The following is a 27,397-nucleotide window of genomic DNA, read 5'->3' on the forward strand; positions in this document are numbered from 1 at the left end:
CTCGGGTATCAAAATATCTCCAAACCAAATTTCACGCAAATTGGTTCAAATTGGTAGTCTTGACCTGAGATACTTAACAGTATTTTTTCCCTCTATAATAATAAAAAAAAAAGCTTTTAAGCACGTTACCTAAGCATAAAAAGTCGTTTGTTTCTCGAAAATGTATTTTTACGTAAAATGTAGGAATGAGCTGGATTTTTATTATCTTGTTCTATTGCAATAATAAGGCTATTCAGTATTCACATACTTTCATAATACCTATATTTCTTATTCTTTATAAATTTATGTTTATATCGTACGTACCTACCTATATTAAAATGAAAACGTATGCTATGAAAAGTCGCAAAAAATTACAGTGAATAAAAAACCAATCAAGTTTTATAGATTTATTAAGCTCCAATACATTTTTCAAATGATGTGGTATACAAAAAATACTTACAATCATTTGATTTGAACAATCAAGTCAGTAGCAACAATAATGATGAGTACCTATCGTCACTGGAAAGGCTAAAGTACTAAAGCGCCAAAATACCTAAAGTGCGTTTTTTATATGGTTGAGTTGGGTTTTTTCTTCTCTATACAATGGTCTAGGTCTTTTAGCAATCTGAGCATTAATTAAGGAGATAATGGCGCTTTAGCAGTGGCATTTTTCGTTTTTGTCGATGCGTCTATTTTACTTACCTAAAGAAAATAAAATAATTTTTATTGTTATTGTTGGTTAGTTTTTTTTTCTTACTGCCATGTATCCTTCAAGGTAAGATTAGAAACCTAAAGTTCGTCATTCAGTTAATTGTTGTCGTTTAAGTATTATTGACTTGCCGCAAATGGTAACGAAAAGGTCGTTTAGTAAATTTGCCTTACGAGAAAATTGATGAAGTATGAACGTAGGACTATTACTAGTATTACACAAAAAGATGTCCTGCTTTTCGGGACAGAGACAAATCCAAGAAATCAAAGATCAAAAGTAAGGTTAGTTAAATTAGTTGATGTCTTTAAATTCAGTTCTTACGTTTAAGTTACAATGACTAAAACTGTATTATTCTGTATATTAGTTGTATGTGGCATATTAGTTGTTTTACTTTTCCTAAATATCAATGGATGTTAGTGATTAATATTTATGCTTTACTGTATCTGAATATGTTTATGGAGATAAGCGCTTTTGACTCACGTAGTTTTCAGAGCATTTATACTAAAGCGACACTATCTTCGAAAATACAACAGTAATACGCATTATGTTTATTTTAAATGGTAGATAGAATTTTTATAAAGATTTTTTGCCTTCAGCATTATTACATCGGAATACAAGAAAAAAAGTTATGCCTGTTTGAACAGAAAAAAAAACTTTAAGTCGCTCTCCTGTAAAATGCACTTTTGGCGCTTTAGTAATTTAGCCTTTCCAGTGACGCTATGTAGACACCTATTTATAATCTTAAATAAAATTCGGTTTTTCTTAGATAAATAAAATTCAAATATAAATAAAAAATAAATATACTACATACAAAATAAATACATAAAAATGCAAAATAGTCATAATAATCTTATGTATTAAAGCATTTTATTTAATAGGTGCATTCTTCATAGACTTGGTAACAACGGGGTTTCCATTTACTTTGCTTATGAGTTTATTTCCTTGCCATACAGCAAATAGTTCATCGTTTGTTTTCAGATCAGGTTGTAATTTTTCCCAAACTTTCTTCTTAGGGTTTAGTACCTCATCTGGCTCTCCATTCTCATAGCCTTCTACAACTATTCTGTCCCCGGGCTTGCTATCTTGTGGGGGCAGTAAAGGTTCAACTTGCTTGGGCTCATCAACAGATGCACACAGAACCATACCCTTTGATTCTACTCCTCGCATTTTAGCAGGTTTCAAGTTACATAAAACAACCACATCTCTATTCTGCATCTCTTCAATAGGCACAAAATTAACCAAACCAGAAACAATCGTTCTGGGCTCCTGTTCACCGAGATCAATTTTTTCAACATATAAAGCATCAGCATCAGGATGTCTAGAAACTTCTACAATACGACCAACTCGGATGTCTAACCTACTCGGAACTGCTTCTTCTGTAGCGGCCGCAACATTTCCCTTTACTTTAACAGGTGGTGGATATGCTTTTTTAGCTAATTCCTGTAATTTAGGCTCCTTGAATGTTTCTTGGATTGGAGCTAACAACTTGTTTATAGCTTGCTCTACTGATGCTTTTAAGTCACCTGGATGAATGTCTTGCTTGGCGAAATCACTTTCTAAATCTTCAAATTTAGAGTATTGTATATTGCCACCATGTTCAGGTGCCCTGCAAATATCAAATGTTTCACCTTCTTTCATTAACGGAAATAGGACATGTTTAGTGAATGAAAGGACTCCATTGTCTGTGATGTTACCAGGTTCACAGAAAGCTTTCTTTAGCTTTTTCTTTACATTACCAGGATTGTCTAATAAATCAATCTTGCTGTCCTCTTCAGAGGCGGACATCTTACCCCCTGTTAAACCGGGGACCATTGGATTCATTAAATGTATGCGTTTAGCATATCCAAGTTGAGGCAAGTATTTTTCTGACATTGTGAAGATTTTTCTTTGATCTACTCCACCAAATTGTGCATCTACCTTTAAATACTCTTCATCCAAAGCTTGAAGACCTGGGTACAGGAGACCACTTAAAAGTGGATGATCAACTTGCTTGACTACCTCAGCTCCTGCCTTCTTAGCATCATGCTCAGTTATAACAGAGGACATACGGTACACATCCAAAGTGTACTCTTTATTTAACTGGTATTCAGTACCTTTTACAAATTTAAGTTTTTCCAATGGCACACCTATAGACGTTAACATCGCTTTAATAGCTGCTTCATAATACTGCGTACGCAGATTGAGAAGCTCCCAAGGTGCTTTCATATTGTCTAGATAGGCATGTAAATCAGCAAATAATATAGTGACTTCACAACCAGCTTTGAGAAAGTCAGCTATTTTTGACATTGGAACAAAATAAGCGACGTGGGGCCTTCCGGTTGTTGCAGTTCCCCAATAAATTTTTAGGTCGCGTTGTTTTAAAATTTCCGTGAGTTTCTCATCACCCAAAACCTCTTGAAGGTTTCGAGTGATTAAATGTTTTTTTTCCTCCCAAGTAGCCATCTCGCGTTTATATATCTGTGAAAAATGTAAAGGTTATAACTATTTATCAAATCAATTTATGTTTAAATTGAATAAGTATACCTATGTTTGCATTAGTAAAAATAGTAACTATTTTAAATTTACCTTTTATTTCACAAAAGTCTTAATTCCAGTCAGATTCTGTAGACGTAAAAGCAACGTAAAAAAGTAAAAGTTATAGCTGAGCTGATGAAATTTTTTATCCAACTGGACCAAAACACATGCCACATATGTCTAATTCTGACAGTGACACTGACAATTGACAAGTGTGACCACGAGAGACAAAGACGGATGGTAAAATTATGTTCAATCTTATTATTATATTTCTTACTCACATTCATATTAATTTATAAAATTGTGAGTAGAATAATATGTATGGTATTATTACTTATTTATAATACAACAATTTGCTATCATTATTTTTTCACATTTTATTATTATTTTATATTGCAACATTTTATTTTTACAATTAATTTGCGTAGTCTTTAACAGTAATTGTATTTTTATTTAATGTTTAATATAGAAAATAATCATCAATTAATAACATAGTCAGGTATACATAATATATTATATAGCAAGTCTTTTAAAATTTAATAATATGTTAAAGGTAAAAACAGAATACCAAGAAATTTATTGATAAAATTACTGAAACGTATAATAGTATTTAAAATCAAGAAATACTATGTGAATATGAATTTATTTATTATAAATCTTCATATAACTAAAAAAAATACAAAATCAAAAAGTAGTAATTTTAAATTTGGCGCCACTATTGCAGTGAATGCTCGAGTTTCCTGTCAAAAGCGCCATTGCGCATGACAGTCAGTGCGGCCTTGCAGACTGAAGAGCGCTGCCAACAAAGGCCGAGTCGATGGGGTTACAAAAAAATTGTTAATTTGATCAGCTAAAACCCTTTTGTTATTGTAATTATAATTTTAAATAGGTTGTGAATCTGTGATTACGTTAAGAAATGTGTGAATGATATGAATCGTGACGGCTAGCAAAGGAGTCAGCTGGTCCATAGTGCGAATAGTGAATAAGAAATGGCGGCCTTGCCAGCAGGTGTTCAGTATGCGTTATCATCAGAGTCTAGTTATAAAGAAAACAAGGAACTAGTGTTTGTGAAATTAACGGATTCAGCACTAAAAGCTATAGAAGACTTCATTAGAAATAATAGGGTAAGTACATACGCCATATTGTTAACATCAAAACAGGCCAACAATGTCAGAGGCGCCATACTTATATTTCAAGTAATCAAAAAGAACCTGCAGAATGTAATATTTTTGCAAATAAACATATCCTCTGGTATCAGGAAAGTTGGCTACGGTTCTAGTTTGTGTAGATAGCCTCGCGACAGGTATGTTCTCTACAATGTCACGCCACGTCAACATGTAGAAATTTTGCTCTGTTATTTTCACAGATTTACATTTCATGTCTATATTTAGAGACTTCTAAGTTATTGTCAATGTAATTTATATTTACCTAGATATCTCTTACATCTCATAGTATCGAAATTATAGCGTTGTTATGCAAAGAACTGATCGTTTTTCGTGATAAAAACAATTGACTGATAATTTCTTCCAAGTAAAAAATTACGGTAAATATTGCAAAAAGTGGTCTTGCAAATATCCAATAGAGACTTAAATTGATTATTTAAAGCCCGTAAACAATCCATATAGTAGTTAATGCAAAATAGAATATAAAAATAAACTTTACTTCAAATAATGGTAAAATAAATAATATTGTATGGTAATTTGACATGTAGGATTAAGACAGTGTCTTTCTATTTTAAATATGTATTGGATTTGTAAAGTGAGAACAATAATGTGGTATGTATTACAGTAGCTTAACTTGTTATGCAAAAAATAATAGTCTTAGAAAATAAATCTCACTTGCTCTTGCTAATAAAATTTAGTTTGTACAGTAAGAATTCATTTTGATTTTTTTTTAAAGGACAAAGAGAATTTATTGATTTTGAAATAATTTAGTTGATTACATACACAAATAGGCTAACAAACATCTGTTTGGTAATATATATATATATAAGAAAAAATTGAGTTATTTATAAAATTAGAGTTTTGAAAAAAAAATGGAAATCTTATAAATATTCTTCAAAATAAAACATTTTCAAGTTATCGCAGAGTATCATAATCATTTATCAAGTTGTTGATATACAAAAAACTTTTTTATTTAATATGTTTATCATAATATATCTTCTGGTCATAGTACAAGCTCGGAACAATATGAAACTAGATGGCGTTGTATGAATCATGGTTTCAATATATATTTTAAATAAAAAATTGTTATATTATAGAGCTGGGCCCCATACAGAACAATTTTTAAATATATTTTTCAAGGTACAGAAAATATTTAGCAAAACTTTCACTTCAAAAAACTTTCTAAACTATAACAAACAAGCTTCAGTTTTGACTTTTGGTTTTGATGATGTAGGTAATTACCTATATGATACATTTAATTAATTATATTATACAAAATAAGTAAAGTTTTCCAAAGGGTTTTTACAAGTGTAAAGTATTTCACTTAGGATTTTAACATATTTATAAATGGTTAATATTTTTGTAAAAAATAATTATTTTCCAATCCAGTGAAGTTGTATATGTAGTATGTTTAAAACTTTTATGATGCCATTTTTAATAATAAGAAATCATTTATTAATTATAACAGATTATTACCTAGCCTGGTTTTGATTTTAGTTATGTAGGGTGAACATTTTGGTTCAATTAAATCTTCATTTAAATTATTTTCATAGTTTTGCCTAGAGCTGATTGCATATCTTAGCTTTTGTTTTTGACTAGCTGCTCCGCGCGGTTTCACCCCCGTGGCTCCTCTCCTGTTGGTCATAGCGTGATGATATATAGCCTATAGCTTTCCTCAATAAATGAGCTATCTAACACTGAAAGCATTTTTCAAATCGGACCAGTAGTTCCCGAGATAAGTGTGTTCAAACAAACTCTTCAGCTTTATAATATTAGTATAAATATATAATACAAGGTTTTCTTGTGTAACACTGATTTTTGTTACAAAGCTATCTAGAATTTTTCAAATCCATTCTGAATTAAAACACTAAGTTATCGAGGTTTTTTGGAATATGTGAGTATTGCAAAAATATAATCTTCTCCTGTAATTCGTGATTTGGCATGATATCATAACTTTAAATCATAATCTAAAACATCTTACGTTCTTAATATTGGTTATCCAAAAAACAGAATTGTATAGAATATAATCTAGACTGTATAATAATAGTGAGGCCAAAATTTATAGAGAGACAAATCAAATAAACATCTACTTCCTAAGAAATCTAAATTGCTTTAACAAAATGATTACATCATCATTCATTCCAATTGAAGAAAATTTGGGCATTTTGTTCTATTTCATTCATAATGAGTCTACTGTAAAATATTAAGAAGCTGTTAATCACATTTCATATGATCATAATATGATGATGTAATAAAATTACATTTTCTAATATCAGTGAATAAAATTCAATTTTCTTGTGGACAGTGGTTAATATGTCAGTGCCATATTATGTAGTTTGAGTGCAATAAAAATTGGAGAAAGTTTAATTTTAACCATTTATGAGGCTTTAGGAATGAAAAACATGTTATTATTTAATGCCTCAGCCCCTGGAATCACAGACACACTAGAAAATCTATTGTGTCGTGGCCCGATCGTGCCGCTCGGTGCTCAATGGGTTAAACATTACAGTGTGCAATTATATCATATCTAGAATACATGTTGTACATTCAAAATTAGCTACATTCAGCTCACAAATCAGGACAATATTTCATTATTTTTCATATGAAAATTTTCCTTTCCATATGATACAATGTTCGTTCTTGTAGATTGAATTGAGACCATGTTGGGATATATACGCCCTTGATTGTATTTTACATGTAAAAACGTTACAGTCGCTAAATTATAAGATTGGCGAGGAATATCAAATTATACAATCGTTTTAAAAATAATTTTTAATGACAATAAACTAAAAAGTGTGGGTAGTCCCACTAGTAGGCTGGTTTCAGAGCTTGACCGACCGTCAGTGCGTAACCAGCGTAAATATGAATGTTTATAATTTAATAATTTATTACATGCACAGATTTTTTACACTATTTATTTCTTATGTCAATGACTTCTCATATTGTATACGACTAAAAATATCTTATTTTCTTTTTATTTTTAAGAAGAATCATGATTTTTAAAGATCTATAGAAAGAAGCTTTGATCTTTAATGAACCTATTGCTTACTAAATAGTCCCAAATATATTATAATAATTAAATCTCCTTATACAGTTATATAATTGAATATCATATAAGTAAGGTCTACATTATATGCTCTCTATGGAATATATGACAAATTATTTTAATATTGTAAAATAATTTGGCAGCTGTTATGTCTAAAGTAAACATGGTACTGGGCAATATTTATCTGATTAGATAAGTATTCGTACAATCAAAATCAAGGGTGAAAGGAAATATTACTTAATGATAGAACTCATCATGATGCAGAATTTTGTTTTTATTGCAAAGATACTATTTATAATTAATTCCGAAAATATCCTTTGCCTTTTTTTAATTTTATACTAGCTGCTCCGCGCGGTTTCACCCCCGTGGCTCCACTCTTGTAGGTCGTAGCGTGATGATATATGCCCTATAGCCTTCCACAATAAATGAGCTATCTAACACCGAAAAAATTTTTCAAATCGGACCAGTAGTTCCCGAGATTAGCGCGTTCAAAAAAACAAACAAACTATTCAGCTTTATAATATTAGTATAGATTTCTTGACTTACGTAAGTAATTTATAGACACCTTTTCATGTTCTATAACTATCCGCTTTCATTGCAAGAACCATGGTTCATTATCTATGTCCATATATTATATTAAGTAATTATTGTCTAAAGATTTTGTTTCAAAATTTGGCAACTAACTAGTAAAAGTAAAGTTTTACCAAACAATAACAATATAAAATTTTATCAAATCTTGTTTGGAGCTATGTAGATAAATATTGCAATATGGATACAAAAAGTTAAATTAAAATAGTAGTAGGTATGTAATTAATTTCCCATAATACCTATTATGTTTCAAATAAAATAAGTAGCTGTTGCCTATTACCAATGAGTACACAATTTTATTTTTAAATCAAATTTTGATCCAACTGTACTAAATCTATCAAAAATAAGGAAGTATGTTTGCGACAAAAAGTCCCATTCAAATGAGTAGCAATGTTTGGGCTTATTGACCCGCACAGAAGTCGTCTCCCTCTAAACCTATTCACTATCTACGTATCAGTTCCGTCAATTTCCGGCCGCTGAATACAAAATATCCTCTTACGGTAAACACTGGTGACTATTAAAATATTTCTATTCCTAAGTCGTAAGCGTTCGGCGCGTGTCGAGTGGGCTATTTCGCAAACTCGTACGGATAGCGAATCGGGCGCACCGTCGCAATGACAATGTTGAGGCGTGGTGAAAGTTACATTATAAAATATTTACAATACACAAATGTTATTTAATTCAGTATTGCTCTTCATCAAACTGATATAATTGTTGCATATTTATTGACATATTCTCATTTCTCACTCATGTTTCCTTAAGAATTCCATTATTACATAACGTGAAAATACAATTTTGCATGTTGCACTCGTTTACTTACATAATTTATAATAGTGGTCTATTCATTCGAACCTCTTTTCGCATTTCGTCTGCCAACTAGAGCGTGATTATCAAAATGTGTCTGCTATTTAGAAAATGAGAGCTTTAACTTAGATGTACAAAAGCATTACACAGGCAAATGAGGTTAATTTTATTATCGTAAAAAAAAACTTATATTTTACTTTGAAATCATGGAAAGGTATTCGGTCCTGTATCTTGTATTATAAATACAAACAAAAGGAGAACTAGAAATCCTAGTGATATATAAAAATTATTAAGGTCAGTGAAGTAAAACTATACTATTAAATGTTTTCAAAGCTAATCAGTGAATAGTTATTACCTTCTTATTAATAACAGAAAAGTCTAGTATAAACAAAATTTCAATCTCTTAGTAAAGAAATGCGTGGACCAAAACTTGTTAATTAATTACAAAGTAATTAAAAACGGTCAAAGATCGTAGTAAAAGAATCGGGTCGAGCGACTGGACTTGGAAAAATTTCGCCCTTTTATTATTCAGTATATACTATATACATTACTTAATACAATTTTTCATGGGCATGAAAAATAGACATTATATATTAGGTTTCTCCTTTTGTTGTAATTTATACTTTAAACATATTTGTAAATCAAAACAAAGTATCAATACCTACTTACTACTAAAATTCGTATCGCGATTGTTAAAATTATTTTATGATAATAACTAGTAGTACCAGTTTGTATGAAAAGCGACATTTTATAGTGATAAGATGATGATAAAATTTGAATTGATATCCACAAATAAATACCTTGATATAGTTATTTACTCTATTCTGAAGTATACAATCTAATTCGAATTTATTTCGTAGAAATATCCTTGGATGCTGGTTTCGGTAACTTTTTTGCCTTTGCTTTCGATAATATCTTGTCTTATTTAGGACACATCAATATTTTAAAAGACAGTGCAATGGAACCCTTTGAACCATGAAGCGTAATTGCCGTAAATCATAAATACTAATTATTTATGTTTGTTTAATAAGTATATGCGGTTGAAGCACGTGACAAATGTCAACATCGCAGGTCGCTGGTCGCTGTTAACGAGGCCCACAGGAAATCATTAACATCCATGGCGCCCGATGGCTCTAGGCCATTTCTCTTGGCTTACTTTTAAAATTGATGCATGAACATAATTACGATAAATTAATAATTGTATTTTTGAGAAATTATTAAATTAACACTTTGTGAAGCTTGATAAACAATTAATTATTAAATAGTGAAGATGTATAGCTTTAGAGACACTATCAATAAATGTGGAGATTTCAACAGTACAAAATACATTTTTCGTCATATTTATTATGAAATAATATGTGTGTATTATGAAATATATTAGCGTGTTTCAAACCCAGTGATATAAATTATATCAATATATTGTGATTTCTAAAGAATTTCTTAATAACTGACGTCACGTTCAATCGTATATCGTTACTACTTGTCCTTTTTATTAAAGCTTATAAAAGTACCTGGCGCAGCAGATGGTATAACCGATTTTGGCCAAAAAAACACCAAATCCGGCGAGTTGGCAATATAAACAATTTAGTTCATAGCACAAGTCCGCAAAGCTGGTTCACCACCTGACAGATTCCTTGTCCATTGCACGTGTTTTCACAGCGATAGGCCTTGCTGCGCTTAGATTAGGGGAACCTAAACCAGTGATGTGCTTCAGAAATATAAACTCTGTTTAAACTGCACTTAGACTCAAATTTCCAATTATTTTTGCTTTTAGTCTGACTTTAGTTTTTACATTACCGTTTCGTGAACGTGCCACCTGGCCTTTTTTTCTTGCCCATAACGCCCATTGAAAGTTGTGAATCACTTATGTAACGACATTGAATAGTTTTATGTCCACTTTGTTGTGAAATGAAAAAAACAATTGACGATAACTTTTTTTGCTTTGGACTTATTTTTTATTGTTGAGCCATTCAGAAATTATTGAAATGCAGATTTTTTGGATCTAAATTATAGCAGATACCTAATGAGAATTATGTCCAATATTATTGTTATTTTAACAGTCACCCAGTTGTTTAATTATAAAAGAAGGATAAGTTACAAGTTGTAACTTACAACATATTAGATAATGTAAAAGCAAGCTTGACAAGCGACACCGCTATGGCTTTTATAACAGCAAATTTATAGCATGCAATTTATATTTAGCTAGTCATAAATCGTCAGTAAATTGCTTTTAAAATAATGAGAAATCCTCATGTAGCGGAAATATATAATAAATGTGTTTTCTTCAAGCTGTAACTCGTAGAATTGCTTTTATAATAATACCGGATGAAGCTCTTTGCAAATTTGTTTCTTATTTCAAGTTGACAAATTGTAGAGTGATTAAATGGATTGAAATATATTTCCATGTGTGTATCATAAAGTGCACGTCTCGAATCCCTTCAATCGGATCTTTCGACTATCAAAGGACTTCGGGATTAGCTTGGGGAATGACATACCTAGCGAGTGGATGGGGTCTCGGGTCGACGCACCCTCTCCCCCCTAATTCTTGCCACCTGGTCGTCCCTCCTTAACAGATGTGTTGTTCTCTTTAGTTATTCACCCATAGCTCATTTTAAAACGTATCCTCTGGGTCTTATTGTATTAACCAAAATAAATAATACTTTCTCTAATCTCCAATAGCATACATAATTTGGTAACATTGTAATATTAAAGGTTGTTTATACTAACTTCAAATATTATGTAACCTTAAAGATACTAAATAATAAAAATGTTATTTTACGCTAAAATTGTGTTTTAAACCTTAATTCAATCAATACCTAGATTATACACCTGTATTATTTATAGTATAACGAAACCTGTTTGCAAAATGTCAGACAATCTGTGCAACTTTTGCTGCGCTTGACGTAATGATAGGTTAAGAACAAATCGAAACATTTAATGAAATTTATGTATGTATTCATTATAAAATCCAAAAACGGACAAAATTTAAATCGTCATCATTAAAATGTCGATACAGAAAACGCAGTCAAAAATTACAATAAGGTTAGAAAAGGACAAAAGAAGTGGGGTGCCGGTATGGGACACCGACCTTATGTTAATGATTTAACGTATAGAACACAATCTTTCATTAAGTAAATGTACTCATAAATATTTAAGTAGATTCTTGTAAATAACCAATCATCCATTTTTAATAGAGACTGGTGATCGCAAGAAATACACATTTATTAATCAAACTAGCATGCAAAAGCATACAAGCTTCGCTTGCGTGACCTAGAGAGCGTTGGAAATGTACATATATAAATCATCTATTGAGAATTGAGATATTTTTGCACAGCGGACACACAAAATAAAGATTTTGTGTGTGCAGTGATAGTTTGGTAAAGCATTCGACATCAAATAAATAATCACTTTATATAAAAAGTTTATGTAATTTAATTTTTAAATGACATTTGCATTTCCTTAAAGAATAAATTTCAAATTAATTATTTTATTCACAGGTGGCTTGTATAAATTGTTTTAGTAGCCTTTTTATATTTCTATACTTTTACATGAATATAAATTGTATAGGTATTGTAATAATTTGTAATTGTATGTAAACAGTAAACACTATGTTAATTATAATGAAAATAAAAAATGAAATTTATATTCATATGATGATATAGTTTATTCTGTTCCAATAAAAATAATCCATATTACATCCATTTAAAATGCTCTACAGTCTACAATCAATCTGATTTTCTTACCTCATATTTAAAGATCAGTTATCGACTGATCGACGTAAAATGAAACACGCAAAATTCTCATGTTGCCAAATCTTTCGTATCCATTTCGACACAACTGTTATTTTATTATAATGAATTGAATAATAATACGATTAATTGACATTGACTTCAATTGAAAACTTTACGTAGCGGTAGCACGCAAGCGGCGAGGACGACAGCTTTTTTGACTACGCATTTTCTAATATCGTTCCGCAGGTTTCGATCATTTTAACATTACATATTTGAATTGTTTGTCGGTTACCTCCAAAGTTGACATAAATTTTAATTTATAGACGTTATTGATGTTGTCTTTCTCTAAATTTTTTAATATTGTTACAGCTTTTGTATGTGTAGAACTTTTAAGTATTAGGTAATATTATTAGTGAAGTTGGACCTTCGTAAATTGCTTGCAGACCGGTTGACTTCTTTAAAAAAGTTGTAAATCTAAATTGACGCGGCTTCGCATGCAATACATAGTCGGCCAAATTACTCAAATAGTTGAATACTGATGTCATTGATGTCTTAACTGAATTCCTTTGAAGGTTGGTATTTTTGTGTTGCAATAGTCAGATATAAGATTGTCATCCACTTTCTCTGTCGGATAAATAAGAAAAACGTGCAACTTCCATCAGTGCCTCCACTAAAAATGTGTGTCGGCGTTCGGACCGTGTTTCGTACAACGGTTTTGGACCCGCCTTGCAATTTTATACTTTCTTATCTTGACAAATCACCTATGCCTACAGCTGACCTCCAACCGGGAATTGTTAATTCGCATTTTTATTCAACATGTTTTGACACGTAAAGATCGCGAATTCCAACCTGGCTTGAATATCGTATAGCTAGGTTTAATTTATGCACCGTCCAAACATGAAATTAACAAATCAGTATTTCATAAATCTTTATTCCATATCAACTCTATTACTATTTAGGCTATTTACTTTTTAAAAAGTCTAAATATGTAATCACGAATCTGTCATTATTACTAGCAAATATTGAACAAAGAAAAAACACATACATATACATATATACATAAAAGTACCCATAGAATGGGTAAACGTAATGAAGATAATAATAAAGATTGGGTGTGTATAAGTTAAGGGCTCTATTTACGCTATAAAGATTAAAGGGTCTTCTGAATTAACCTGCAGAGCTTTTTTCCAAAAGGTCACAAGTATATTCCGCTAAGGTCAATTTGAACGCTTATTTTATTGCTTCACTATATTCGTAGCTAATTCTAACCGAGGCCAAAATTACTTGATATTTTTAAAAGATAAAACAAGTACTAATAACATCATAATACACACTTATATGGTTCGCTATTGCGTATTTGTTCAAAACATCAAGTAATGGTACTTATAATTAATCGTGTTTATTAAATGTATAAATATTAAATACATACCTACCAATTTCATATCTACGTTAAAAAAGAAACGAACTGTTATTTACAAATTTTGATTTAAATTATGAGTTACTGTTAATAAAACTGATGACGTAACACTGAATAAGTTGACGTTTGTGTATTGTTTGAATTAGGGCCGATTTTTCAATGCCCAGATAAACAGTCTAATGCAGGCGCTAGACATGTGATCAAATACGCAAATACCTACAAAGTCGCGAAGTGTGGCACTGACATTTGCCTATTTGTTCAAAGTTTGAACACATATTTGAAGTTTGCCGAGTCGAGTCGGTTTTTCTGCGAACATCAAAGTAATCAAACTTCAAAGTTGCTTCAAAGTTTGTGCGCCCTGCCACACTTGTTGCAATGCGTAACGCGCGCGCCGCTGACCGGAGCAGTTGTGTGTGTATATTTTGAGTGTCATAATGGAGTGGAGTAATGAGTTCACGTCTTCTTCTTGGAGATTTAACATTTTGATGTAAAGAATGAAACCAAAAATTGAACGCACTCAAATAAAACAGATTGACGGCGTCCACAAAATCGTCTTCCGATCTATCAGCCATCTTTGCAATAACTGTGCCGTAAAACATTTGAAAACAAGTCTAGCAGGCATATTTGTAATCGTGTTTGCGTCAAAGTTTTCACTTCAAAGTTTGTACAAATGTTTGCTCAAACTTTGAAGCCAATGTGTAGCGCCAGCATAATAACTACCCCTCGAATAGATTTATTCAATTGCTTATCTAACTCATAACGGCTCGCCTATTTTTCAATCGTGATTTATTTGATGAATAACTATCTTACCAAATATTTCCATATTGGCAGCTCTGCTCTTGGAGTGGCGAAACAAACATATTAAATTAGTCAGGTTAGAGCGGGATAGAGTCAACTTGCAATATGTCAACAACCGTCATTATGACTCACGTCAGGAGTGCATTTTAAGTTTATCTTGTGTTCTATGATTGTTGATTATTTTTTTGATTCGAGTAAAGAGTTTTGATTAAATTTGTGTTAAAATGTATATATTTTACGATGGAAACGACATAAAGGCAGCGTCCGGCAAATTTTCAATGGCATGATCATCAGTAGGTACTATCAAAAACATCAATTTCAATATGATTTTAATTGATAATTATTTTATAGAAAGAGGCTTTATTGTAAAAATTCTACGCTCTATGTTATTACATACGAAAATATCCCAAATTTGACGCGTCAGTTGTCAACTCAAACGTCTAATCGTCGAATAGCACGCTATCTGGCCGTTGGAGCAGCAGATAGATTTATTCCTCAAATAACGTAGTTATTCGATAGATAAGTCCTATTCGTCTATTGAAAAATTGAATATTTTGTTAACTGAAGAATAAAGTCTATCTAGCTGTTTATCTGGGCATTGAAAAATCGGCCCTTAATTAAATAAAATAAACTATTAATTTGTCTATTTATTAATATATTATCAAATATGCCGAGTGTAGGTACCACTATTAATTTAAAATAATTTTAATTATAAATGATTTATAACATTCAAGCACAAAACGAGTTCCTCGAACATTATAAGATATTATTGTACATCTTTCATAAAGTGAAATATAGAGTACTAATAGATTTACTTAATTTTGTCCATACTTAAAGTAAATTTGTATTAATTTAATTTTTAAGATAATTGGAATAACATTATTTACCACGACCTTGCCTCTCCGACCGGTTCGGCATTCGCGACTGGTTTCAATTCTTATATTTAAATTGTTTTTAATATCACGATTCAGTTTGGATAAGTTTAATTCTATTGATTTAGAATAAGTGTATGATATAAGTGTGCATGTTCACCCTTACATTTAATTGTTTATTGTTAATACGCATTGTTTTATAAAGTCTGAAGGTAGACATAAAGTTACGTAAGAGTTATGGCCATGAATGCTAGTTCCGGGTCATCCCCACTTGTAAAAGCAGCGATGCAACTAAATTTCACATTGAGCTCGGTTGTTAAGTAAGTAACTAAAGCAATTTTTAAGTTTACATCATCGGCGCTGCCGGCCGCCCAGCCTAGTTGTGTTTCTCGCATTCGACCATCGCTTGTTGTGCAACGGCCACTCGCAGACACTTAGTTATTGTGGCAAATCAGGCTCGTTACCCAACCCGTTAGACTTCTAATCTTCCAATTAAAAATAAATGGATGATTTCTTTTATTTTCTTTGGAAAATTATCGCGTAAACACTTCCGCGTCTCACAAAGCTGCAAGAGATTCAACCTTCAATGCTACTTAGTTTAAATCAGAACTTCATGGCCTTAACAAAATAGAGGGTCAACGTGTTAGTTTGATATCAAAATAGATTGACTTATTTAATTTTTGTATAGGAAAGCACGCATTTATTGCACACTGCCTGATTATTGACAGTTCAACAAGGACAATTGTGTACACAATTTCACGAAATTGACAGTAAAATAAATATCACAGCCAGAATATTAACATCTGGGTAAAATTATGATACATTACTTGTTGCATTTTCTACATTAGGTTTTATTCACTTTCCCTCTCTCTACTCCCATGTACCGTAGCTGTAGCAAGAATCTGGGTATTTTTGCAACTGCCGGACAGTTTAGATAAAATCTAAATTAATTATTCATAAAATATCAATTATACGGATTGTATTATGAAAAAGCAAATTGCATTCCGTGTTGAAACCAAAATGTGTGAAATCTCATTGTGACTCATTCCGTTATCAATAAGTATTGAAGGCGTCCCCTGCGTACTATTGCGTCATAGTATTTTCCACAGTCCATTCTTAGGATGTTTTATGGCTATCTGAAACATGAAAGATCCAATTGTAATGATTATGAACACCAACAACTTATGTTGTAAAAATAAACTAATATGTAGTAAAATAAAATTCAGCAGCTTCGAATTTTACACTCTTCGTCTTATATATTCCATTATTACTTAAAGTTTATTGCAAGCAAAAAACATCTATCCAGTCTTAGAAATTATTGTATAGATTATATTTGTAAGACGGGTGTCTTACAAATATAATCTATATTCTATACAATAATTTAATCTTCACAGGGTTGTGTAAACACTCATAAAATATTAGTTATTTATATTCTGGATAAAGCCAGAGTTAGAATGGATTTTGATGGAAGTTAATAAGGAAGAATCCGAACAATACGGTGGCCATAGAAAGTATCATAATAAATAATAATGCTACAGATTGACGTTGAGGTATGACTAGGTTTTCCCCGCGACTGAAGGCTATGTATTCTGACCTATAGGTATTTTGAAACGTTGCTTGAATACCACGAAACAACGATCATTATTTAAATTCTTTACCATTGTTAGTGTAAGGAAATTTTTAAGAGTTATTATATTTCTTACTCTGAATGAGCTCTGTTATAAATTTTAATACCTACTGCTCTAAAATACTTATTATTCTATTTAATACGTAGGTAATTGGTATATTTAGAATTTAGATATGTTTCGCTGTGTGTTAGTAAACAATGTTAGAATATGAATTTTGATTTACATCCTAATAACTAATCTCTTGTCATTTGTACACTATCCTCTTTTGTATATAAATAATGTAATCTATCTAATCGGATTTATTTTGTAAGCTTTCCATACATTAACAGTTTAACACACTCTATCATACCTAACAGATATATAATTTCAAAATCAAATAGGTATGTACTTACCATTAGGTACGTAGTCGGTAAATATGGTCTTTTAACTAAATAATCAAGTTTGAATTCGTATACCTTTAATCAACTTGCAACTAGCTCCTCATATCGTAATCTTAATCTTAATATAATATCTTAATATATATAAATCTCGTGTCACAATGTTTGTCCTCAATGACTCCTAAACCACTTAACCGATTATAATAAAATTCGCACACCATGTGCAGTTCGATCCAACTTGAGAGATAGGATAGTTTAAAACTCAAATCGTTTTAGAGAAAGCGGGCGAAGCCGCGGGTGGTAAGCTAGTGTACCTATATAAATCTCGTGTCACAATGTTTGTCCTCAATGGACTCCCAAACCACTTAACCGATTATAATAAAATTCGCACACCATGTGCAGTTCGATCCAACTTGAGAGATAGGACATTTTAAATCTGAAATCGTTTTAGAGAAAGCGGGCGAAGCCGCGGGTGGTTAGCTAGTTGCAGATTAATAATAATTAATATCTATGGACATCTTTTTTAATTTTTACATGTAAGTAATCGTGAATCGTTACAAATTATATCCTTGAATATGCATACTTCATTTATTTACGATAAAAGTCGTTTGTTAATAACCTTATTTCAGAATTTCAAATGACGACGTTAGTTATCACAATTATTAGACTTATTTTGTTAAAATAATTAAAACAGTTCGAATATTTAATTATAATTATGGAACTTTGTTTTTTTGTCTAATCATGGTACGTTCTTGATTAAGCTATGTATTTATAATTTAGGTAATTAATTGAGACGTACGCAAAAGGCATTAACAATTCTTGTTTTTGTTACAGGACAGGTTGGCAAAACCTAAAATACAGTTCCTACCCGGAAATGAGGGGGTAAGTTGATGTTTTTTTTAACATAGTTCCGTGATATCGTTATATTTTTTATTTGTATTATTTTATGATGATATAATAATAGCACGTACTTATCCATGAAGTTTACATAATTCTATGACCTTATCATACGAACGTTATTAGGAAATAAATTGAGCAATGCCTATAATTACGACTCACTTGTTGCACATAATATACTAAGATCTTGCATTAACTAAGACCTTTGGACATTCTATACAATATGTCGATACTCATAAACTTTTGTTAAAAACAATATATGAATTATGATTCATAAAAAATAAGAAATGGCGAAATTATGCACGGATTATGAAAAAAAAAAATTTTTTTGACGACATTTCCACATAATATGGAGATATTTTGAATTATGTTATGACTTTTAAAAATGTAGTTATTATGAATTTGTTACTTCACTGCTCGTATCTTGCATTAAAAGTGTATAAAAGAATCAGCTCTAACATGCTTCAAATAATTAGTATCAAATTTAAATTAATTAAAAGGCAAGCATGTTCGTATTTAATAGGACGCAAGATAATCAGGTACGCAATGATTAATTATAATTTAAAGAAGGTTCAAATATCGAAGCAGGAGTCGTGGACGCCGCGGCGGGCCTTGACTTGCCTCGGGCGTACCAGTTAACGCTTGCGGCACTCGATACGCTTGCGAAATTATATGATGACCCACTTTACCGATTTCGTTTTGCTGCTTGACGTTGCGGTTGCTCTACGAACAGTTTTTATCTAAAATTTCGAAAAACAAATTAAATCCAAGTCGTCGTCGAATCGCCTCAATCTGATTCGAATTAAATTCTTCAATGAACCATTTTTTTACCTGAACGCGCTTACGTTTTTTCTATCGCACTACTATGTAATGTTGCAACATTATTTTCTGAATAACTTATTTTGATTGTTTAGAAAGTGTCCGTTTATTTACTGCGATGTCGCACTAACTAACTAAACGATCATTTTACGTGAACTGCGATGATTAAGCGATAACACAAAAACGTAACTAATGCAGTATTGTTTACACGGCGATAATCCTCGAGCTGTCCACTGTCGGACGAACGGCGCCGTCGACCGGTTTAGTTGCCACCGTCCCTCGCTCGCCGGTTTGACGTGATCTCCTCTCTTGTTGTTCGTTGCCACTTGTCCATATCATATGTAAATGACCCCCGACAAACCGATTCGATATAATACATTTAACACGACGACGTACAATACACGCGCTCGAATCGCAATCGAGCATCGAGATCCTTGACTTTGTTCGAAAAAAGCCCCGTGAACACAGCTGAGATAATTTTCTGCGAACCACTTTACCATCATAATATCATTCCTCGAATATCTCGGTATCGGTGCGTTAGGTCCGAGTCGCTGGCATATATCCAACTTGCACATAATAACCACAATTCAATGAGTCGCGAGACCAGAATAGTAAATAAGATACGAGTGGAGGGTGTAAAAATAGCAACAGTTCCAGTCGCCTAGCGAGCATGCGATTGCACCTCCCCAGGTGCGACGGCCGTTGTCCCCTACTAAAACACTCGTTACTCCCGCGGTACTTTACCCTACCATAAAACCCCGTCTCGCCCGTTCAATTACTCGCTACTTGCGAACAAATTGTTTTCTCGTAAAGACAAACCATTACAGATTTTTATAATACTTAATAAACTACTATCTTTCTTTCTTTTTGATTGCTGGATTACCAATATCCTCTATGAAAGGAATTTTAATAGGTACTCATAAGTAAATATCATTAGCGTTAATTAACGCTTACACTACACTTTGTGATTATTCATTATATTATTATCCGCTGTTGCATAATTTTAAAGAATTTCAGAAAAATAATTATAACAACGGCAGTAGATGCTAGCAAAAACAGAAAGGTACAAGCAAATTTGAACCTTAATAATGTTTATTGCAGAGTTTTTGTCAAAACGTTTCAAGGAAAATCTATTGTTAAAAATAATATAAACAAACAACCGAACAATAACAATAAATGATATAAATTCTAGGTACCATGATTTTGCACTCGTAAAAGGATTTGATTCTTAAAAAAAAGAATGTACATTATATCAGGAAAGAAGATTACTTTTAAAAACACAATATAAAGCTTACATGCAATTGTTATCTATGCAATCTAATGAATCATCTAGTAATCTGTACGATGAACCCAATACAGTGTGAACCAATGGTAGGTAGGTACATTATTATTAATGTTGCTTGAATACAATTTGATACACGCGGGTCGTTGTCCTGAGGAGTCGCTTTATTTACACCATTACTTTGCGGACCCGTTATTGCAAACCTTGAAAACAGGATCGCTTTTATTATGCACATGAACGTGTATTTGAATTTACTGCTACCCGCATTACATTTGGCTCAGCATTACATGTGTCGGATGGTAATTATTAGGTAATCCCTTCAATACCTGCAATGGACGAAGTACCGTCCATCAGTAAATGGTATTTGTCTGTAGTGTTTAAAAGTAAGATTATTTAAAAACTAGCATTGTTTATTTTAGTTTTAAACGAGACATGATACAAGGCTTGCGTTAAGTTATTTAAGAAATAAGAATAATAAACGATAATATGCAAATGAGTTTTTTTTTTAATATCTAGAATATTTTTTATTAACGAACATGTACAACACGTATGAAACAAAAAATTCAGTTCTAGCGCATTTCTATTAATCAGTGCTCGCTATTTATGTACCTCTTATTAGTTAATGGCATTGTTAGCGAAGTCCAATACGTACATAGGTGGCTTAAGCTAACTTCATCTGATTATAATGGGCAGCGGGCACACGTGATCAAACAATGGTGTTTACATTAGCGACAAGGACGATTTATGTTAACCAATTAACGAAGACCCTTATTTATTTAGCTTTCCTCTGATAGAAGAGGTCGATATAAATTGAACGGTTGGTTCGAGATTTCTTTTATTCCTAGTGGAAATCGAAGAAGCTATGTGCAAAACAAGAAGTGACAAACAGCTCATAGGGTTCTGAATAGCTATTGTTAGATGTTATTGATTGAGAAAACTATAAAGACAAACGAGTAGTATTATGAAAAAAATACAAGTTAATTTCGAGTTTTGTAATAATTTGTACTTTGTTCAAATACTTAAATAATTAATTGCAGTTTGTATAAAAATCCATACTAATATTATAAATGCGAAAGTAACTCTATCTGTCTGTCTGTTACTCAATCACGCCTAAACTACTGAACCAATTTGCATGAAATTTGGTATGGAGATATTTTGATACCCGAGAAAGGACATAAGCTACCTTTTATTGTGAAATATGTACCACAGGCGAAGCCGTTAAACGTTTATAGGTTTTACTTATCAATTCATTTGAGTGTTTTACTTTTAAAAACGACATCGTAATGATTATTGTAACTTGTTTACTAAGGTTATGTTCGTAGGTGTAAGGTGAAGTGATGTAAAGTTATAGATAATAGGAGTAATGTTATCAGCATTGTGCATATTTATTATATTTTAACTTCGACTAAAATAGGTATGTATATTATCTGAAACCAATTTAAGTGTTGTGTTCGTTCAAATATAATTAGAGACGACAAGTTTAAAAACTTTGTGTTCATTCAAAATTTGTTGGCATTGTAACAACAGCTAATGTTAATAAACGTAAAGAATTTACAGTTAACGACATCGATAAATATATTGTTGGTACCTATATACCTACTCCACAGAAACAACTCGGTTGCGACATTTGCTACGTGTATATTAAGTATACTACGTTAGCGATTTCAGTATAAATAAATATTTATGAATCTTACATTTACTCCAATCCAAATTAATGCCACTAATCATTTTCTTTACTCGTTGTTAACTAATACAGTAGTCTCTTTCACAGCTTCCAGACGTAGGTACCTTATCTCATTTTTTGTAGTGTTATGAAAGTTCATACAGGTAGGATTGTTCAATCATTTTACACATAAAAATGTAATATTATAAACTAAGTTGAAATTGTACAATATCGGAGTTATAAAATATCGTTAAATGTAGGAGAATTTTGGCACACTATTTCAGATCACCGGTGTTTTAGCAGTAAAATAACAGTTACACGGCATTTAACCAACGCCCGTGTCTTTTTATAAACTTGTTCGATGCTCTAGCTATAGGCACAATTAATTTACACATTTCTATTTGGCAAAGATCAATGGTGTTAGTTTGGTTTAGAGAATATTTAACTACATGTAAACATTCTTTAAAGTTATCACTTTTTATAAGAAAAGCGAATTTGAAGTATTTATATTAAGCATTAATGCACATTTAAATATGCTAATCTAACTATTGTATTAAATTAATGTTAATGTTAATCTGCTATAAAAGTAAGTGTTAATTATGTCTTTAGGTACGAGTATCATACAATTTAACTACATAGATTGTTTCCAAAATTAGTTGACCCATTTCAAAGAGCACATTCAAAAGCGAATCGAGATCATCTTCATTGTTAGATTTCGTGTATCGAAATTTGGATATAATATCAGTGCTCCAACTAAGATCATGATCATTGATCATTGTATATAACGCACGAAGACGTTTGATACAACGAATCGTGTTTGCGAGGGTGCTGGGAGCGGCGGAACCGCGCTGATTTCCTAGTGGTAATTGCTGAGGTATGCGGACGACGGTGTCGTCTTATTGGGACTGCGGCTTGTACGTGCGCGCTGTTCACTTTCACTTCGCACTGCGCACAGTAGTGCTCACATTACTATCCGATATTCACCTGTGGATCACACCTCACCACTAACATTTCACGACGAACCACCCGTCCAATCCTAAACGCTTGAATACCCGCGCGATAGCTTCTTCGCGTCGCGGAAAAGGTCACAAAATTGTGTTTATAGAAAGATCGACTATGCGTAACCTACATAACTTTCACTTTTAATGCCATCACTTCCTTTCTATAAACAAGACCGAGCTAACATTTTAATCAATTATTTCGTGGGTCTGTCTACAAAATTTAATGAAGGCAGTTTGAACAAGCAACCTTAGCACAAACGCCACTCGACCTTTAAGGACAATGCGGCGATGGCCATTGCCTCAATCGCACTCAACTCAACGAGTCTAATGGTATGAAAAAGTTTATTCCAATCTTGAAGCACTCCGTTGCTGTATACGTACAATCTTTGATAATAAAAGCTTAATCATTTGCAAATGTTAATAACATAAATGAACTTTTGGCATTTCAGTTTTTAAATATATTATTGCAACAGCTTGTTACATTTTTTGTCCTGATTTGTTGACCTTAGAAATATAATTGTATACCTACTCATATTCTGCTCAGTTAACTTACAAGTAGTTTAAATGGCTATTATCCACGGATTTTCAAGTGGAGTCCAAGGAAATATAGGTGGCTTGTCATGTCACATTTATAACATATCGCCATCTATCGGAATTTATGAAACCTGCATTGATTGATAATAAGAATCATAATGGATCTTCCTTAAGGAATGAGATGTTTAACTCAGAAAGAAATATTATCTCTATTCAAGACGTGATGGAAAGACAAACAAAAAGAAACACTTTCGCATTTAAATAATTACATAGTAGGTAAGGATAATTATAATTGTCCACAAACTTTTAGCAATTGCATGTTTTGTAAATATAATTTATCGCGCGCTAATATTGACGTCAAGGTGATGTGGTTCGGCATACTATACATAATATATTGATCGTGGATTTCTACAACATGTTTTTACATTTCAATCAATATCTGTAATATGTATATTTTAAATATAAAGTACAGCGAATAAAAACTTCAATAGTTTTCTTGTTTTTATATCCTTATAACAAGTTGTGCCAAGTACCTACTTATCTGGAAATATGATTATATAAAAATATTGGTATTTACGTATTTTTAAATAAATATTACAAGTCGTATTCAAATACATTACAAGATTTTCTGCAAAACGGACGTGCTAATGTTGTTTTTCCTTTAGAGAAAGGAAAGTCACTAGAGAAGTGTTCATCATCTGCTTTCGATACGTTATAGGAAGTCATCTTTGGCAATTTTATTGTTTTTGCAGCAGATTTAAAGATTTAGGTACTGATTGGTCGAAATAATGGCTACTGTGTATCAAGCTCCTCGCATCGCATTTTGTTATTTCGATGTAAAATTGCCCTTAAGGCTTAGCACGCACTGCGGTTAAACGTACGCGTTTTATCGTAGGTCTGAAACCGCAAAAAAATGTAACACATAGTTTTCTACACAAGCGCACACATTAGTGACGTTTTTCAGTGACTGATTTTAAAAACGTAACTTGCTACATTTTGATCGCGGTTTGCAAACGCGCGTTTTTTTGTGTCCTATAGTAATAGTATGGTAGCGCACGCACAGCGTTTAACCGCATTCGGTTTTATATTGCTTGCTACGGCTTGTAATAATTTATCAAAGGTACTAATAGACATTCAGTAGTAATTAAAAAATGTATCGGGATGCTCTCGCACATCATTGTACATTTTGCAAAAGTATCCTTTTAAATGTCTTTGATCTGTTAGCGGATGTACCCAGTACTTATGGCGGCGGCGTTGTTTACGACTTTTGCTTCTTATATTTCAAAATCAAAGCCACAACACATGCTACTCGCCAGAAATCCATGATGGTACTGACATAAAATTAAGCAAAACGCGAGCCGCAATGCGTGTTCGTATGCGGTTTTGCGTTTTCAGCTATTCCTGTGCTGCTCGCGTTTAACCGCAGTGCGTGCTAAGCCTAAGTTCGGAAATAGTAAAGTTAAAAATAGTAATTACTAATTAGTAAAGTAACTATAGTCGAGCCAATTTAATAGGCAACATTTGACGTCTATGAATTTTATCTTCGAAGAGAGGTAACCTGCTTAAAAACATCGATTAAAGTGTATTAATCGATACGGATTTGAAACATTTGTCAATCGAATTTATTAATTTATGATGATTTTTATTCAGAAGTAATCAATGCATTCGATTCTAGATGTCAGATTTCGATTTTTAGAGTAACGTCTCTAGTATTTAAAAAGAAAAAAGGTTTTTTGACACAAAATTGTAGCGACGTCAGTTCTTCAATTCAGAAATTGTTTATTATGTTTAGGGTGGTTTATCAGTAAAATGAAATCTTAAAATAACTTCTATAAGCAAATGTGCAGTTCTAACAAAACGAAATATCATGTTATTCTATGTCGTCGTTACTAGGTTACGTTGTTGAATTTTGTTAAACTGTCAAATGTTGCCTATTAAAATGGCTCTACTAGTTATACAATTTAATTAAAAGTAACAAGTAATGATATTAAATTCTATTAATTCAGTAGTTTGAATGTTGATTTTAAAGAAACTCGCCTGTATCGTTGATATGAGCGGTTTGCAATTAAATCTGTACAACATTTAAAACCACAAAATGGTCACTGCAAAGAGAAAGGTGACGTAAGCAATATTAAGTGCAGCGGTGTTAATAAGCAATTGATATCACGGACGCGCGGTAACCCGTTTGACACGACATAATGTTGGTCAGATAACACTGGGCTTTCGATTAATGAGACAATAACATTAATATGTCCAATCACAATAGCAATGTCACACTGTCATACCTACTTGAAATAACTTTGTTGCACAGTGAAAACACCTGATAAATGTAGAGGCTAATAAAAAATTAGATTCACTGATTGTTATTTGTCACAAACACAAAGCAATTTTTTGTAACAAGACTATATTAGTTTTGCGTTGCTCAATTGTATTGTGGCTTATATTATAAATATTATTATATATTATAAAACTTAGTTAAAGCTTCTGTACAACTGATGACTTCTCACTGTGTCAAAAAATCAGAATCAGAATCTTAATATTAACTCAGAGCTATTAAGTTTAATCGTACCCATGATTGTTATTCAATTTAACTATCAATAAAATTTTACGATTCGAACCTATTTAATGAGCCGCCAGTGAGCGCAAAAAATTATTACCTGCAAATCGTGACGATATTACTTTCTCTCATGTTTACAAGAATTAAACACTATTATTATTATCATATTGAACAAGTTAAACTGCATATCAGTAGAGTTATCATGATTTGTGCGATAACCGTAAAAGTGAAACGACGACAACATCGATGAAGTGCCAAATGGTATTTATTCACAAATTAACTTATTTGCACGGAGAAGACAAGTAGACAAAGTGTAAAGCATAAACAATCCTAGCTTAGTTGTATTACGAAAGCTCGCAATGGTGCCGATAATAAATTACACCTGGCAGACTTACGTAACCCAGGTAAAAGTTACCGCTCGCTTACGGCTCTATTCTGAACTTCAGTTACTGAGAGAAAATTAAATAACAAAACAACATTCACGCCTCAAATTGATTTCACCAACGACCACACACCTAAGAACATGATTAATTGTAAATGATTGATTCATTCGTTCTACTAAATGTTATTATAATGCATGCAAGTCTCCGCGTAGCCTTCACCCAAAAACATGTTTTAGGTCGAAACAAACACGACCACCAAATGTGACTTAGTTACATTGCTAAAGACGTTTCCGTTAATGATTTAAACTATTAAGATATTAGGTATGTTTCAGAAAACGTTATTTATCTTATGCTTTGGGAATAGTGTTTCAACAACATCAGCTGTTACCTTATAACTACTTACAATAAATTACCCGAGGAAAAAACATACAAGTAAATTCTTGAATCGTTAAATCTCATCACTCAATTATTAAATAAATAAACCAATTGCGGACAAAGCCTTCGGAGTTTCTTAATGAAACCTTCCTTGCCTTAAGTGGCTCATTAAAACTTATGACCGAATTGTTTTTCAGGAACGCATACATCTGTTTTGTGCAAATTAAAAAGGAACTGGTCTTGTCACAATTGTTTTCGCC

The 27,397-nt window shown here is 32.1% G+C and overlaps 2 protein-coding genes across 3 annotated transcripts in view; one reads left to right on the plus strand and one right to left on the minus strand.

The window, feature by feature from the left end:
- Positions 1-1,472: 1,472 nt before the first annotated feature.
- Positions 1,473-3,372, minus strand: LOC123698315 (tyrosine--tRNA ligase, cytoplasmic). Its single transcript, XM_045644896.1, has 2 exons — positions 3,254-3,372; positions 1,473-3,145 (listed from the first exon to the last, which is right to left on the minus strand). The coding sequence occupies exon 2, from the start codon at positions 3,128-3,130 to the stop codon at positions 1,556-1,558; it is 1,575 nt and encodes a 524-aa protein (XP_045500852.1). The 5' UTR covers positions 3,131-3,145; positions 3,254-3,372; the 3' UTR covers positions 1,473-1,555.
- Positions 3,373-3,980: 608 nt separating this feature from the next.
- The window catches only part of LOC123698310 (RNA polymerase II elongation factor Ell), a 50,793-nt gene continuing 27,376 nt past the window's right edge, over positions 3,981-27,397 (plus strand). For both annotated transcript variants that reach the window (XM_045644889.1, XM_045644890.1), the window contains exons 1-2: positions 3,981-4,326; positions 18,461-18,508. In XM_045644889.1, coding sequence (XP_045500845.1) covers positions 4,192-4,326; positions 18,461-18,508 — 183 coding nt within the window. In that variant the 5' untranslated portion in view covers positions 3,981-4,191. The remainder of the gene's footprint in view (positions 4,327-18,460; positions 18,509-27,397) is intronic.

Source organism: Colias croceus, chromosome 16, assembly GCF_905220415.1.
Source record: "Colias croceus chromosome 16, ilColCroc2.1".
Taxonomy (NCBI): domain Eukaryota; kingdom Metazoa; phylum Arthropoda; class Insecta; order Lepidoptera; family Pieridae; genus Colias; species Colias croceus.